Consider the following 16,816-nt stretch of genomic DNA (forward strand, 5'->3'; position numbering starts at 1 on the left):
TTAGACCGTTTCAATTAACCCTCTATAGACAGAATAATAAGATGTATGATATTTTCTGAAATTTTATTGTTCTAACTCAAAGAAAGATGAAGTATATAGCATTTGCGTTTTTAAATAAGAGAACGTGGGGCAGATTTAGTCACCTGAATTTATTTCTAAGTTTCACTTTCCAAATTGTATGAACTATATTAATGAATTCAAGACAACAAAGTTCAGCTAATTTGCTTGGGTGATTACTTAAAAATATTCAGCATATTTCCCATTTAATAATTTATTACTTCAAAATTTGGTGGAAACTGCCTATCTCTCCTCTATCTATCCTTCACTTCCTAAAAATATTATTTGACATAATTTTGCAAATTATAAATTTTGAGAAGAATGTCGGAATAATATTAGGTGAGATTCTTAACAATCTCACCTACTATAATCCTAACAAAATTTCATGTCCTCCGATCGCGCTCAAACTTGGCCAAAATGTGTTTCGCCACTTCCTGATCACGAATATATGGGGGGCTAAGTTACGTTCCCGGCCGGCCGGCCGTCCGGCCGCTCTTTGGAGCTTAATAGCTCCTAAACTAAAAAGATATCGACTTGCGGTTTTCGGCAAAGGTTAAATATCATATGAAAATTGCAACATGGTGCATTGACCCCCCACCCCCCACCCCTCCTTCCGCCATTTTGAAGACCCCCCTTTTTTTGTTTTCTCAATAGCTCTGCCCCTATGGCATCGAGCGGGCTCAAATTTTAGTATGTTATAGCTGGGCCTTAGAGCTTTCCATCAATACCAAACTTAAGGTCCCCGACCCCCCTGACCCGAGCTATAAGGGTCCAAAAAAAAATTCTTAAAATGGCCATAACTCCGGTTCTAATTGTCAGAATTTAAAAGATGAGGGCTTTTTGGAAAGCTCTCGTAAAATGCCACTTCCTCTTCTAACATTGCAAGTTCATAAAACCACCGCTAGGGGCGCTATTATTAAAAGGAAAATTTTTAAATCTTAAAAGTTAAATAACTCAAAAATTCCTTATGCAATCGGGCTGAAATTTTAGTATGTTGTAGCCGTTGATTATACCTATCAAACAAAAAAAACCTTAAGTCGATCTAAAACCCCTGACCCGAGCTATAAGGGGTCAAAGTTTGAACATTGACCGGCCTCTATCTCCGGTTATAATTAACATATGGACATAAATTTTACCTTTTTGGTTTCGTCTCGATGAGCACTTTCAGATGGAAGTTCAAAAAGTCACCACAGGTGGCGCTGTGATAGCGTCAAAATTCATCGAAATTCAAAGACATTTTTCTCAAAAACGGCATTGTGCAAGTTAATGAAATTTTAGTATGTTGTAGTCCAGTCTAGGACGTTTCCAAAATGGTGCGTATGTGCGCTGTGGTTTCAATAGAACCGGAGATATGAGGGGTCAAAGTTCACGAAATTCAAAAAATCATATCTCCGGTTCTATGTGACCGATTTTGATGAATGAGGGTTTAAACGAAAGATCTCACCAAATGCTACAACTTTCTAGAATATTTGAACTTCGTGGGACCAACACCAGGGGCGCCACAGTCGAAAAACCAATTTCAATATCACATAACCTCAATTATCTCGACTGTCGCTAAACCGATTTTGATGATTACTTCGACATAATTGTAGAGCACATTTGTCTCTACATTTCGTCCATACATCATTTTCCGGTCAGACTACGCTATCACTCCGATTTTGCCGTTTAAGTGTGAAAAAATTGATTTTTCCCATAATAACGCTTTGAAATCACTCAGATGCCAATTTGACTGCCTCTACTCCACCAAGACACTTAAAATATGGTTTTAAATGGAAAGTCCCACAAAATACAACAATTCTTTGATATAGTTGAAGTTCAACAAATGACTACTTGAGGCACTCTGGATGAAAAAACGAGTTAAGAAACAAAAAACCTCGATTATCTTGGCTTCTGAGTAATCGATGAGATCATGTTCTATGGAAAAATTATAGAGAACATTCTGGTCTACATTTCACCCATATAACACTTTTCTGTCAGTTCATCCAAATCCTTGATATTTTGGTTTAAATACAAAATTTGTATAATTTCACGAATTTGATTCAAGATAACTGAATGGCGTCTCCCAACTTCAGCTCTAAATGAATTTGCATGCACTCCGAGTTAGCTCACGTTAAGAATCTCACCTACATAAGCCGGTTAGGATTATCTGTCCCTTTCTAAGGGTCCAAGCAGTGAAAGACACCGATCTAACCATGTTCTAGATCAAAACTAGAAAAAATAAGAGAACGTACACGTAGATATTAATCATGTAAAATTAAATCACTAAACTTAAATCAATTGACGGCACTTTTATCATTTCAGGACTATTTTAACTATTTGGTATTGAAATTTTTTAGGTCTCAAAAAAATCCAGTCTTCTCAAAATTTGCCCTCTCCGAAGTAATTTAATAGAAAAAATTGGAAGAAATCTGCATGACGATATTTTTTAGTTCTAGGTGGATTTGAATTTTAGGAAGGAAATTTAGGAAGGATTTTTAAACATTTATGTTTTAACAACATGAATTTGATACCGTTAAAATTTACAAAACTTAACTTGAATTAGAGTCTTATTTAAAAAGTGTTATATTGTGTTTTTGATGATAGAACATGTTAATCTGATCCATCCTTTACAAAAGGATCAAATTTGGTTAATTATAATAATTATTTTTATTACAATATTTTTACCAGTGAATGTGTTAGAACTACAAAATAACGACTCGATATTCATTTTTCCATACGTTTTTGCATAGAGGCACTGAAGACTAATGGAAGCTTTTTTCCTAAAGAGAATTGACTTTATCAGTCTGATATATTTCGAAATTGTGCATTAAAAATTATCTAAAAATACATGTTTCATAATGTTCACCGAAATAATACAAGAAGCAAATTTGTTTAAGCCGCGGTGCAATATCTGCAAAATTTTTAAAAGGAAAAGTGAAAAATAGCTTCACTATTTATTAGGCTTGATTGGCCCCTGATAAATTTATTCAAAAATGGAATTTATTTCAGAGGCGTTTATTTGGGTCTTATCGATCTTATTTAAAGTTTTTAAGTTAATAGAACAGTAAAATGATAAAGAAATTTTGTAGACCTTATTTTTAGAGATAAGACTGATTTTTATATTTTCACTGTTATAAACGAAACATTGATTTTGTTCGGACACAGGTGAATTTTTATTAGTTTGATATCAGTTACATATACTTTTCCTAGATGTGGTACTTCGTCCCACTGTTTTCGTAAACTTTTTTTTTAAATTCTATCACTTAAAAATGGTCAGTAAAGACCATCTTTAAGTGCTAGAATTAAAGAAAAACTTACGAAAAGCAGAGTGCAATGTCACGTCCAGGAATGCAAAGTCACCCGCATGAGCGGTACCTATTCTTGATAAATTTCATTTCAAAAACGCTTATACATTAATAAAATTTTATAAACCTGAACAAGTCTGTAGTACTGATTGAAAGTCCGATATAATCATAATCAAAAGGTTGTAAATTTAAAATCTGATAAGTTTATTCATTATATTTAGTCTACGTCTACAAAACATTAAGGATGTTTTTTTTCCAAAGTTTCAAGCTAATTGAGACAAAATTTTAGAAGATAAAATCTTTGGAAATTCAAGTCATTAGACTCTAGTATGTCATTTAATTGTGTCTAAATTTTTTCTTTCATTTTTCTGCTCGTTTATTTTCTTTATAAATGTGTGTTTTTCCTGTTATTTGTTTTGTTTCTCTTTCACTGCACCTGAATTTATTCCGAAAAATGTACACGCAGAGATGTTAAATAAAACACCCAAAATTAACAGAAATTCTTTGCTTCCTTTTGTTATCTATAAATTTATTATCAGTTATCGCTTTGATCGCAAGGACAGTTTTTTTTTAAGAAGTCTCTGAAAAACAGGGGTGGAGTGATACTTTTTCGACACTATCTAATCGATAGTATCTGTAAATCTGTATCTGTTAGATTGTGAATGATGACTTTCGTTATGGCATTTATTGTGGCTTTCTTAATAGAATGTGACTGTTCATAAATATTTTTATTGGCTACGAAAAGTACAGCTATCGTTTAAATTTTTCAGAATCGACTGTCGACACTATCGAAAATAGGTTATCATGTTACCCCTGATTTTATATTAAGAGATTATTATTATTTTTATTAATATAAAATGAATAGTCAAAGAGGTTTCGTCGAATGCTCGAATTATTGACAACAATGGTGTTCGGAATAGGACTATAAATTTTCTAAAATTTTATTAAGCAATCTATTGTGTTTCTTCGATTTTTTGTTGTATATGAAATTTTGCATTAATTTTGCTTTTAGGTAGGTTTTATTGATCCAGCTGTGCGATACAATTGCCACTCAATTCATGTTATTAATAATTCTCGTGTAACTTTGTCAAATTTAGCTCATAAAATCGTCTATGCTATAGGTATCTATTGTGTTAGACAAATATGGTGTGAGTGTGCGGTTAGAGCCAGGTTAAATGAGTGACTATAATGTGTAGAAAAGACAATGAATATTGAAATCAACTATATACCATTTACACCTGTTTCTCAGAACTTTCGGGTAATATCTACGAAAAAGCTAAACGACAGCTGCCAATGCCATGGTCCACATCACAGTAGGATGTAGCAGCTAAAGAGCCAAAGTATTTGCAAATAAAATAAATTCTGAGAGCAATTTGTGCTTGTCCATCAGCACATAAAGTGACTTGGGTGGTGTATTATTTAGTCTTGTCTTGCCTCTCCCCATAGTTGAAAATACCTTAAAATAATATACATCATAAAATCTCTCATGAGTCGATGGGAGAGTCTTACAACTAAATTGAAAATAGTTCGTAGATCGGCTTAAAACTCATCTTTTGCGAAATTTTCACATTTCAAAAAACAACTATAAAATTTTCGAGGTAGCACCGCAATATCTGTGTTAAATCCCACACTTTTTGCCACTTGGCGCTTTAAACCACCGACCACCACTTCATTCGGTTGCATTACATGTCGAAGTTGTTCCGTGATTTCGGCAATTGACTGCGAAAACTTTTTATCTCTCGATATTCCCCTGCCATAGAAAGTATCAGCAATGGTCAGTATCGTCATCTCAGAGTGTGTTTTTGGAAAATATTAACAGTGATCCAATAGATTTATTAATGAAATCCCTGTTGTTCATTAAAATCCCCGATTGCGATCTGTGTCCGGAAGTGACATCACAAACTGTGAAAATTTACGTGCCTAATTATGTTTATCCACTATCATTTTGCTAATTTTTCAATACCCCAGAATATCCAGAGTCAAATTCATAAATCACCAATTCCCATGATATTTGCAAATTCCTCCCTAATTAAGATGACACTGCTAATTTTTCTATCATTCTATTTGGTGAACATTACGAAAATGTGAAGGACGATTTGGACAAGGAGCAAGTTGCCCGTAAGTTTATTTTCTCCAATATTTAATTAAAACTTTCTCAATTTCTGCCAAATTTTCACCAACATCCCCTTTCTTTGTGCATTTGCAGTTCTGAAAAAGGCATTCGATGCCTTCGATCAAGAAAAACAGGGATTTATTGAAGCCACGATGGTAAGATATCTCTTCAATTACGTTTCGATAGTGCTGATAAAATTTATCATGGTGTTCAATTAAATGGCTCAAGTGGAGAATTTTGTCAAGAACTAAGTTGACAAATTACTATAATTAATTTTACATGAGAATCTTAAGTAATTTCCCGGGAGATTGCCATAGAAATAATTTGAGTGCTAAGTATAAAATTTATTTAAATTAATGATAGGAGTCAATTTATATTGTTACTAATAGAAGAAATTGGTACAGTATTGGAAAATTCCGTGAAAGTTGGTAGAAATTGTTGGAAAAATAATATAAAATGGAGTTAACACAGAGTTACCGATAGAGGGTTTATATATTTCATGAAATTTAACCTTAATCTTTTACTACATAAGATTATATAAACCTATTTATTGGACTTTGGCGGGAAAATTACTTTTAAGGTTAGACACAGATCAAAGATCTATAAATAAAATCGTTGACATATTTATAATGTCATCCTCATGATGTACTATATTACGATTCTTTGCGATTGTTACAAAAATTGCTCATATATAACTAAACTTACATTTTATTCGTATACACTAAGTTGATTATATGTCCCTTATGTTGTTTGCAAGTTTGAGTTTCACCTACTCCCTGGCAAGTAGCCTTGAAAGTTGAAGCCATTTTCTCACATTCACATACAGATTCTTATGGAAATTTTTCTGCACTCGTGACCGTTACACGATATATGTCACAATTGAGGTGCACCTTGTACACAGGACTCTGTGCCTTGTAATGCGGGATAAAAATTTTATATTTCCATCTAAAAAGTTTTTCGGAACTCGAAGTATAAGCTGAGTTTGGAAGCAATTTATGAGTTGACTTCAAACAGCTCCATATAAAAAAAAAACCTTTTGCCAGGGGGTAGAGTTTCACCCTTTGTTCCGGAATATCCCGAATTTCAAAACTTTTATTGTTTTAGAATTTTTGTTTTTTTTTTCAAAATAGATTAATTTCTTTACATTTACAAATCTTAAGTAAAAATACTTCTGTAAAACAATTAAAGCAGATAAATCTTTTGGGTTACATGGATGGATTACATTGGTTTTAAACTAGAGATATAACACAGTTTTAGAAAATTTCTTATTTTCAAACATCACGCAAGGTTATTCATTTTCAAAAATCTAGGAGTCTAATTGTTCTATTTCTCCTACCTTGTTTCTAAGAAAGCCATTACATGATATAATAATAATATGACTGACTAAGATAAATATTTTGTAAGAGAAATTTTTAATTAGAAAGGAAAACATCTCTAAAATATTTTTTTATTGTAAAATTAGACCAAGGTATTGAATTATTTCTATTCTGAAATGTATCAATCAATTTACCATATTACTTTTTACTAAAATAATAAATTAATAGTCTCTTAAACCGTAAAAGGATTTCACATTTTAATTTTAATGCTTATTAAAATGAAATAAAATGTACATGTAATCTAAGAAAAATAATGAAAATTAAGGCCAAGATCCCTAATGAGAAATTGTGATTTCCAAAGTGCTAAATTTTTAAGTAAAATTGTCTCAATGTATAGAAGACTTTATAGCTCTAAAGGCGAGAGGCAGGTCCCTGCAAAGGTTTTGGGATTGGGCTTCATATTTACTCACTTTATTAATCTATCGCAAAATATTCTTATCAATAATCACCTCTAAATATTAGATAAATTTCTCTATATATTTCCCATTATTGAAGAAATTTTAAGAGTTTTCCCCGTACATGCGTAAAAAATATGTTTCAACATGTCAAATACTGACTGTAGAAGCCATGAGGAAGATAAAGTTCTTCAGATTGGAGTCTTATTAAAACATTTTTGAAAGTTTAATAAAGCTAATAGTTAGGAAGACTATCATACAATAGATTATTCTTGGTCAAGACGATTAGGTTAATTTAAACTTATAATTTTCCGTTATTTCCCTAGCTGACGTTTCTAAAAGTCTTCACAATAGAGGTTTATAGTAGCTCCTCAAAGTATCAAATTTCTGAACAGGAAGCAATTGCAGTGATTCTTTCAAGACCTGTTAAATCAACCGCATTTAATATGCTATCATAACTTTATTTTTTTTTTCGAAAAATGTCGTTTGTTAAATAATTAGAAAAGGTGGCGCATTTAAATGAATTTTAGGTTTGAAGATTATTTTACAAATCAGAGGATTAAACTATAAAATGGGTTAGCTCATTAAACATTAATCCAGAATCTCAACGTTGTGAGCCATAATTATAAAAACTCTTAAAAACAATGTACCAGACATCTATTACTTTATATAATTTAGATTTTGTGATAATTATGTTATCAAAGTTTAGTAAAATGCAATGTACTCTCTGTATGTAAATGAAATTCTTTAAGCAATCCTTCAGAATTTGCTCTTTTAATCTATTTTATATTTCTCCAGAATTTTGATAGTGTTCGACACAATATATTTTATTATTTTTTAATATAACATTTCAAATTTTCTGAAAACTGTTTAAAAATCTACCCCTTCTTTTTTAACGATATTTCGCAGATTTATTTTACAGTTTTCGTTTAGATAGATTTTTCAGAAAAATCACAATGAAATTTCTTGTAAAGTTGTATAATAAAAAACACTAGGTAATTAATTTAATTCATAATTTAAAAAATAGTGTAAAAATTTCACATTTTCAGCATTATCGAGTAATTTATCGAATATTTCATATATTTCATTAAACATAATGTAAGTTATTTGTGGCTCATGAATATTGCTAATGTTTTGCAGGTGGGTACAATCCTCGGAATGTTGGGCCACCAGCTGGACCAGAAGATGTTGGATGAGATCATAGCTGAGGTAGATGCTGATGGATCTGGTCAGATTGAGTTTGAGGAGTTCGCCACCCTGGCTGCTCGGTTCCTGGTTGAAGAGGATGCTGAAGCCATGCAAGTAAGCAATCCCTTCTTGAATTAAATTCCAATTTTCAAATGATTCATCAATTTCCAGGCAGAGCTGAAAGAGGCCTTCCGTCTATATGATAAGGAGGGCAATGGCTACATCACAACTGGTGTCCTTCGGGAAATCCTGCGGGAGCTCGATGACAAAATAACTGAAGAAGATTTAGACATGATGATTGAGGAAATTGATTCTGATGGTTCGGGAACCGTGGACTTTGATGGTAAATTTCTGGCCAGGGCTGAAATGTCGCCCCGTATTTTGGCTCAGTGCACCTTCTAATGCTGCATAAATGCTATTTTTGTCCCATTGCAGAATTCATGGAGGTTATGACTGGTGAATAAATCCCTCATCGTGGGCAATCAATCAGTGGGGACAAGGAAGAGTGGCAAATTTTCACATTAAGCAAATCTTTTTAATCAACTGTAAATTGCTCGATCGAATACCAAAAATAAATCCATTCGAAAATAAATTCTGTATAAATGATTATAATTAATTCAATTTATATAATTAAACGTGTACATCTATGATATTTTTATTTGTTAGCATGTGTGAATGAAAATGATCATCAATGACACGTGAAATGATGACTTATTTCCAACCAATCTTGAGACTCGTTACCCCCACAAATCTAATTGCTCGGATTCACACTTGCAAATGTACTGTGCAATATTTTTAAATCGAATTTATAGTCGGTTAACGAACTGATATATCGTCGTTCTTTAAGTAGCAATCCAGAGTTGGATGCAGAATCTCAGGATTTTCTGACTCATGCATTTGGTACTACGAATACCCCTGAATTGGACACTTTACCTCAGAATTCCATTTCCCTGAAATTATTAAGAATTTCTCAGTGATTTATATGGCTCAACTTATTGCATTCTGGCAAAATAAGTAGAGGGAAGGACATGTATGCAAAAATCATGTTTCGGCGCATGAAAAGTTCGTTGGAGGTGGTTCAATCCGCCACTGATTCGAAAGTTAATTTAAAATGGCACTATTGACACTCGGCATCAATGGCCAAACCGAGTTCAGAGAGCGATTAGAAATAATCTGCCGTGATTATTAGTTTAATTGATCTCCGCACTTTAATTGCTGTGCTCAGTCAATTTATGTGCAAGTGTTCCGACTGACCTGGTTCTACGCAGTTCTCACAGGAGTTTCGCCCAGTCCCAAACTTCTTTGCCCACATCACACCAAAAAATATTCTTCCTTCTGCAAAAAAATATATATTAATTCTCATTTTCCAATAAAATCAGTTTTTTCTGTGAAATTTATCAAATATGGTGAGTGTTTTAACAATTCAGAAGGATTTTGAGATAGGAGAAAAATCATCGGGGATTTTTTTTGGATAATTCTTCATATGCACTTTGCATTTTAGTGGGAGTTTTTTTGTACACTAATTTTTGAAAAATATATCGCTGTGTTTTCGATCATTTTCTGTGACATTGTAATATTTGTTCCAGCATTTTTTTTGTGTAAAAATTACCATTTTTGTGTATACAGATCATTTCTTGGAGATTTTTGCAAACTGCGAGAGAAGAACTTTTTGAACGAAATGCTTTTCTTAGGCTGAACAGTGAAAGTTTAAAGAAATTTTAGTTTTTTTTTTTTATAAAGTCAAGTGGTATACATCATTCAAAAAGTTGTTAAAAAAGAGAAAATTTATAAATCCTTTTAAGACCTGGTTCTTATAAATTAATTGTGAATAGCGCGCAAGCAAATCTCACATTGAATAACACTAGCAAAAAATAAATAATTTTTTTGTCATATTGGGATATTTCTTATTAAAATGTGATGAGTGAAAATTGTCTGTACATTAAAATTGTTCTCGAGAAATGAAATAGCAAGAAATATTTGCGGATTCAAGAAATATTTGTAAATTTATTTAGATTTTATAAATCAGAACAATTTTATAATCTAGTAGAAATTTATTTCAATAATGTTTCAAGAATTAAGAATTTGTTATTATAATTTAAAAATAAGACAGTATCAAAAAGATGGGGTGTGATATTATTGAAATTATTTCAAATTAATTAGGTTTGTGCATAGTTTCTTAAAAAATACGAGAAAAATCGTGGATATTTGAACTTTGCTCAAAAAACTATTGTTTTAACTCGATAGTTTAATACAGTGCGAGTCCAATAATAAGTTTCAAATTCGAGGAATTGTATAAACTCTCAATTAAAATACACTTAAAATACTGCAGTATTTTACACATTTCTTACATTATTTTGCAGTATTACTGCAGTTGGTACTGCAGATTGTACTTAGAAATTTTAACTTTTCCCCCTCCGTCAACTTCCACTCTTTGTCCTTCCCTTGGTTCGGCTGTGCGGTATGAGAGTTTAAAATCAAGCGATTAATGATATTAATTTGGAATCATTTATGGATTCTTTCTATAAGGCGATTTTTTTCATTATTAAAATGACGTATATTATTTTACAAAGCTCCAAAATAATTTTTTTCTGAGATTCGGAAACGCGTGGAGATATTCAGTTTTTTTGGTTATATTTATAGGTTATCCAGGCGATAACAGCCTTGAGTCGTTTCTTATACCGGTTTCTTAAAGTCAAAGTTTACTCATCTCCAGGTTGGAGCACCTTCGAATTGGGATACCTTTGAAAATGGACTTTTTCCCATTTTTTTTAAAAGGAATTAAGGCTTACCATAATGTAATTTAGCTTCACAATGGGTTTGTAAAGCAACATAATATCACGGTAAGGTGTATACAGTTCCGTTTAAGAACAAGAGAAAAAAGTAAATTTTTAAAGCTGCCCCAATTTAAAGGTGCCCTTCTTCTCAATACAGTTTTGTTTATTTGTCTTTTTTTAACTTGAGGTCCTTAATTGCGAGGGACTTGCATATAACGCACGCGTCTTCACGAAATAGTTAAGCACATTTCTATTAGATATTTCAAGTGATTTTTAAATGAAAATCATCTCTAATGAAGTTAAATTTTAAATCGAAAACATTCAAGCGTATACTTCAGTCGAGATAAAATTTCATATCGGAGAAAAGTTATTATTACATCGATATCAATCAAATTAATTCTACTTGGCCGTAGAGTTGTTCCAAATTTTCGGATTGATTTTTAGTGTACGATAAGCATGTCCAAACTGCAGACTTCTCTCATACGTTTAATTTAGCGGTTTGATAAATGTTTAGAGTCAATCAAGGTGACTTCATAAAGATTTTGAATACTAAATCTAATTAAAAAGTTAGAATTCATCGTTGTGTACTCAGAAACACTCTTAAGAGTGTTATTATTTTCTCATGTGTTTGAAGATTTAAATACAAGTCTTAAGGTCTTAAGGATTTCGATGCTCTTAATCCGGGGTTTAAAAGACTAAAATAAATTTTATAATAATTTAATACCACTTGACAATTTTATATGCTTTCTTATAAAAAATTGAGCTGCGAGTGAGGCTTTTTTGATTATAATATCATTATCAAAATATAAATAATAGTAAAATAATATTTTATTCCTCACATTATACGGCGCAGGAACTCGACAAAGATCAACTCAAGTGTAAGTCTTTGATATTTTGAGTTCTTAACTATTAAAGATATTTTTAATGAACATTGTAAATTATAATTTGTTAAATACGTATACACAGTACTGAAAAATGCCTTTGATGCCTTTGATACGGAAAAGAATGGTTACATTCAGACTGATATGATTGGGATGATTTTGGAAATGCTTGGTCAGACACTGGATGATAAGTCTCTGGCAGCAGGTACATCCCTATTAAATCGTGGTCCTCGATTAAATTTTTCTTGCGTTTGATCTATTATAAATCTATAAATTCACAGTAATTCGGGAGCATGATCAGCGACAAACTGGCAAGTTAGATTTTGAAAAGTTTGCGCAATTAGCATCGAAATATGTGGAGGTCGAGGAGGACATGGAAATTGTACAGAGGGAACTCAAAGAGGCTTTTCGACTCTATGACAAAGAGGGCAAAGGTTATTTAACACTTGAAGTCTTGAGGGATATTTTGAGGGAATTGGATGATAAAATTACTGAGGACGACCTCGACATGATGATTGACGAAATCGACGCCGATGGGTCAGGAACTGTTGATTTCGATGGTACTTATCATATTTTCCAATATTTTGAACAGTTTTCATCTCTCATTTATCAACTCTTTTTTGTCTGCCATTCTTTCAGAATTCATGGAAGTCATGACAGGTTAATCATTTTCAGTGAAAATACCATCAGTTTTGTGAAACATATATACAACTTTGTGTTACATTTCTCTCTGTACTGTGCAAAGAAATGCAAGAGAAACTGGTAAAAAAAATCAATAGAGAAGATTATAAATTTTTTTTCTAGAGATTTTGCAGTAGTGTAAAATTATTGTAGCTATTGTAAAATACCTTCTCTATACCTTTACCCATGTAATTTGAATGATAAAAAATTGTATCAAATTGTTGTTTTATAATAATTTTATAATAAAACCTCTATCGGTCCAAATAAATCATCATAATTTACTCGTGTTGGCTCAAAAGACAACTCAATGGAATTTTTCTCATACCCCAAAATTGAATCAGGAAGCAACAGAAGTGCATCTCTCACATTTTGGCTACTCTCCAACATGTTTGTGGATAAAACGGAGTATTTTCAGTGTACATATAGGCAGTGCTAAAATCAATTTGACTTCTACTTACAAGCTGTAATCAGTACATGTGTAATTATAAAATGTTCTTCATCATGTAAATATTTGTCTCAATTCATTCATAGTGGCGTATTTATTGGAAAATAAATAAAGTATCTCAATCTTAACAGCACAGTTCATTCATTGGTGGGAAGATGTTAGTTAGACAATATATTATGTTTATTTCTGCTGAAAACTTCTCACAGAAAAACCTCTCTGTATTTTACCACATTTCAGGAATTGCTCGACGAAGAACAAATTAAAAGTAAGAACAATTTATTAAGAAGCATACTTCATTTTTGATAAATATATTTCCGTTTATTTATATTCTTTTTTGGTTTCATTTACAACAGTCCTTCAAAATGCTTTCAAAGCCTTCGATACTGATAATCATGTTCTCACAGAAGACATTGGAACAATCTTAGAAATGCTTGGTAAGAAATTAAACCAAATAAGAATTTACATAGAATTACTAGCTTTATTAATGAATGCTTATAAATATATCTTCTAAATTTTTAAACAAGATCTTGGGAATAAGATGGAAATTAAAATTTGAATTGAGAGCAAGATCTTTATCTAAAGTGAAAGACAGTTGGTGATCTAGCTTATTTAAAACTAAAATTTATTCTGCATCAAACATAAAAGAATTTTAAATGCAAACTAAAAAAAAAACTTAAACTGTGATTAACCATTGACTGGGTAGAATATTAATTAATATAGGGCATGCGTTTCATATTTTGAAAAAAAGGTCAAACCCAGATTATTTCCAAAATAAACAACAACATTGAATTGGTATCGTTTAAAATCTTCAAATCCCTTTTTCGAGATTGTATTTAATACATTGAATAATTGAAAGATTGCAGTCTTAGATTTCAAATGATCGCAATAGTTAAGGGGTTACGTGGGTCTAAAAGACTGGATTTCTCTAATTTTTTCGACATAAAAAATTTTTATTTTTATTTTAGTTCTTAAGCATATAAAAGTAAAACATTTAAATTATATTTTCTGAAATTTTCATTTAAAAATCTTTAAAATTCAGCCGTTGGGACCTGATTTTTCAAGATCTTTTTTAAGAACACATGCTTTTCCTTGTACAAGATTTCTCACAGTGTATTCATCAGCAATGAAAAAGAAACTTAAAATTTATTGTTAGCTGATGAGTTAAGCTCATACCTGAACGGTAGATTTTTTTAAAATGAAATTTGGATTTTTGACAGAATTTTATACAAAAAATTCAATTTTCGGGATATTTTACGTCACGTTTTGTCTTGTAAAATAAGTTGTGATCAAAATAAAAGAAAAATCTACCGTTCAAGTACGAGTTTAACTCATCAGAAAATATTTAGTTTTTTGATGTCAGATGTGTATACTCTGAGAAATCTTGTCCACCGTAAACTAGGTACTTTTTCAAAAATTGTCTCTAAAAATCAGGTCCCAACGGCTGAATTTTTAAAAAAATTTTAAATGAAAATTTCAGAAGCTATAGTTAAAATGTTATATTTTTATATGCTTAAGAGCTCGAATGAAATTTTTGTTTATTATGTTGAAAAAGGATGTTAAGGAAATATGCTGGTTTTTTCTTAGAATCCGCGACCCACGTAACCCCTTAAGTCAAGAATCTTTCCGCTCAAGGGCTGTTGCTCTTAATAATTACATCATGAGTGGTTGATTAAAAATTTACAGGAAGTAAAAAACACAGGACTTCGACCTGGTAGTTTCTTCACTTTAATTCTTTGCCAAAGTGAAGATATCAAGTGAAATTTCATTGTTTTTTTTATATACTATTTGCTGAATATTATCAAATAAAAATGTAACATTTTAAGGGTTTATAATTGAATAATAATAAATAACAATACGTCATATTGTTAGCGAGAATTTTTAAAGCAAAGACAATATCATGAAGATTTCTAGATTTTTTCTAGTCATCCTAAATGATGATTTAGGATTTAGGTTTAGGGTAACGTGTGATATTCCGGGACACTTTTTAGCATATTCAAGTTTCAAACAACTTCTCAAATTATTTTTTTTTCTTTGTTGATACAAATATTTATATTTCTTATGCTATCCAGAATAAGATTCTGATCGAAAAATGTTGAAAAATGCATATTTTTTTATACAAAATAGCAAAATATGTAAAGAAGTAAAAATGATATATTTTGAGACAGTTGTGTGTTTCGGGACAGACAAAAGCTAGCAAATAAATTTCACCGAGCCTGATTATTTACCTTTACGTAGAAAGTCTAAACTTCACTCTTTCATAAAAATTTTGTTTAAATTTCACTTGTAAAGTGACTTAAATCGAAAAAAACTAAGCACTGTTTGTATTGACATCTGAAAAATTGACCACACTGAAGGTTTTGTAAAAAGTGGAATGTGACACTCACAATTCACGCATATTTAACGCTTTAAATTAAATAAAATTTCAGAAGTTTTATGTTTATTTGATACGTAAAGAGCTTAATATTTCATATAGAACTTAAAAATAATTAGAAAACAAATATTTATAGCATTTTTGATGTGTCCCAAAATACCTATATTATGTCCCGAAAAGCACCTTGTCCAGAAATACCACACATTACCCTATAGCTCAAAATTTTACAATCTCAAATTTACATTCGTTGTGAATTAATTTCAGGTCACAAGATGGATGATCAGTCTCTTAGAACTCTCATTAGGACTCATGATCCTCGAAACACGGGAAAACTCAATTTTGAACAGTTTTGCGCTTTGGCCGGAGATTACGTGGATGTTGAGGAAGATCAAGATGCCATACGTGAGGAGCTTAGAGAGGCTTTTCGCATGTACGACAAATATGGTGTTGGATATCTAACCACTGACGTCCTTAGGGACATCCTTCATGAATTGGACGACAAAATCACTGAAGAAGATCTTGATATGATGATTGATGAAATTGATGCTGATGGATCTGGAACTGTTGATTTTGAAGGTAAAGAATTTTTCCTTGGAAAATTATTTAATTCTAATTATTCTAATATTTATTTATTTCTGTGCAGAATTTATGGAAGTTATGACTGGTGAGTAATGTCCAGGCTTTTGTATTAAAGTTAACGTCTGTAAAAGCTATTTTGAAAGTAATAAAAAGAAAAGTGACTGTGGTTCTGTGGAGGTGTCCTGTTGTGTCCTCACTGTATGTATCGTGACGATCGTGACATCGTTCTTCGTTTATTTATTTTTAAAGGAATAATATTGACAGCATCATTTCATTAATTTTTTCTATAGGTTAAATATTGTTGAAAGAAAGGTTTTGCTGGATAACAACACAATTTATAAAGCCATCGTCAAAAATATCTGACAAAAACTCTAACAAAGATATCAATAGGAATAAATAAATGAGAGATAAGAACCTGCTAATGTGGTGTATTTATTTGGAAATTTAAATTTGAGGTCTTTTTTGTCTGTGATAGTTGAACTTGATTTCAATACTGACGCTTTTCATATTTTATCCAAGAAAAATAATGGCTTTATTATGGAGCTGGAAGCACAATTTAAGTAAGATTTTCATTGCATAGTACTTCTTTGAAATTACTACAGAAGGACATCGAGAAGAAAATTCTCCTTGGATATTTATATCCTTTAAATTATTTACATTCTTTTTCTATTT

The 16,816-nt window shown here is 31.4% G+C and overlaps 3 protein-coding genes across 4 annotated transcripts; all 3 read left to right on the forward strand.

The window, feature by feature from the left end:
- Window positions 1-4,654: 4,654 nt before the first annotated feature.
- On the forward strand, window positions 4,655-9,063 carry LOC129807369 (troponin C, isoallergen Bla g 6.0201-like). Its single transcript, XM_055856589.1, has 6 exons — window positions 4,655-5,115; window positions 5,432-5,459; window positions 5,548-5,609; window positions 8,366-8,527; window positions 8,585-8,756; window positions 8,849-9,063. Exons 1-6 carry the CDS (start codon window positions 5,113-5,115, stop codon window positions 8,875-8,877), a joined length of 456 nt encoding a protein of 151 aa, XP_055712564.1. The 5' UTR covers window positions 4,655-5,112; the 3' UTR covers window positions 8,878-9,063.
- Window positions 9,064-9,753: 690 nt separating this feature from the next.
- Window positions 9,754-13,017, forward strand: LOC129807388 (troponin C-like). The gene is made up of 5 exons (XM_055856624.1): window positions 9,754-9,819; window positions 12,041-12,065; window positions 12,154-12,273; window positions 12,350-12,628; window positions 12,708-13,017. The coding sequence occupies exons 1-5, from the start codon at window positions 9,817-9,819 to the stop codon at window positions 12,731-12,733; spliced, it is 453 nt and encodes a 150-aa protein (XP_055712599.1). The 5' UTR covers window positions 9,754-9,816; the 3' UTR covers window positions 12,734-13,017.
- LOC129807379 (troponin C, isoallergen Bla g 6.0101-like) lies at window positions 9,755-16,566 on the forward strand. Of its 2 annotated transcripts, XM_055856611.1 has the most exons (6): window positions 9,755-9,819; window positions 13,432-13,459; window positions 13,548-13,628; window positions 15,830-16,141; window positions 16,209-16,229; window positions 16,435-16,566. In XM_055856611.1, exons 1-6 carry the CDS (start codon window positions 9,817-9,819, stop codon window positions 16,437-16,439), a joined length of 450 nt encoding a protein of 149 aa, XP_055712586.1. In that variant the 5' UTR covers window positions 9,755-9,816; the 3' UTR covers window positions 16,440-16,566. The 2 variants fall into 2 exon arrangements, with proteins under 2 accessions (XP_055712586.1, XP_055712576.1); XM_055856601.1 differs by having other exon boundaries at window positions 16,209-16,566.
- Window positions 16,567-16,816: the final 250 nt, after the last annotated feature.

The sequence above is a fragment of the Phlebotomus papatasi genome, chromosome 1, assembly GCF_024763615.1.
Source record: "Phlebotomus papatasi isolate M1 chromosome 1, Ppap_2.1, whole genome shotgun sequence".
NCBI lineage: Eukaryota > Metazoa > Arthropoda > Insecta > Diptera > Psychodidae > Phlebotomus > Phlebotomus papatasi.

Bases quoted from the DNA above. Each gene is read 5' to 3' on its own strand.
- LOC129807369 (XM_055856589.1), top strand. The intron at 5,460-5,547 runs GTAAGTTTATTT...GTGCATTTGCAG, and splicing joins GGACAAGGAGCAAGTTGCCC to TTCTGAAAAAGGCATTCGAT. The intron at 8,757-8,848 runs GTAAATTTCTGG...GTCCCATTGCAG, and splicing joins GGGAACCGTGGACTTTGATG to AATTCATGGAGGTTATGACT.
- LOC129807379 (XM_055856601.1), top strand. The intron at 13,460-13,547 runs GTAAGAACAATT...CATTTACAACAG, and splicing joins CGACGAAGAACAAATTAAAA to TCCTTCAAAATGCTTTCAAA. The intron at 13,629-15,829 runs GTAAGAAATTAA...AATTAATTTCAG, and splicing joins AACAATCTTAGAAATGCTTG to GTCACAAGATGGATGATCAG.
- LOC129807388 (XM_055856624.1), top strand. The intron at 12,274-12,349 runs GTACATCCCTAT...ATAAATTCACAG, and splicing joins TGATAAGTCTCTGGCAGCAG to TAATTCGGGAGCATGATCAG. The intron at 12,629-12,707 runs GTACTTATCATA...CCATTCTTTCAG, and splicing joins AGGAACTGTTGATTTCGATG to AATTCATGGAAGTCATGACA.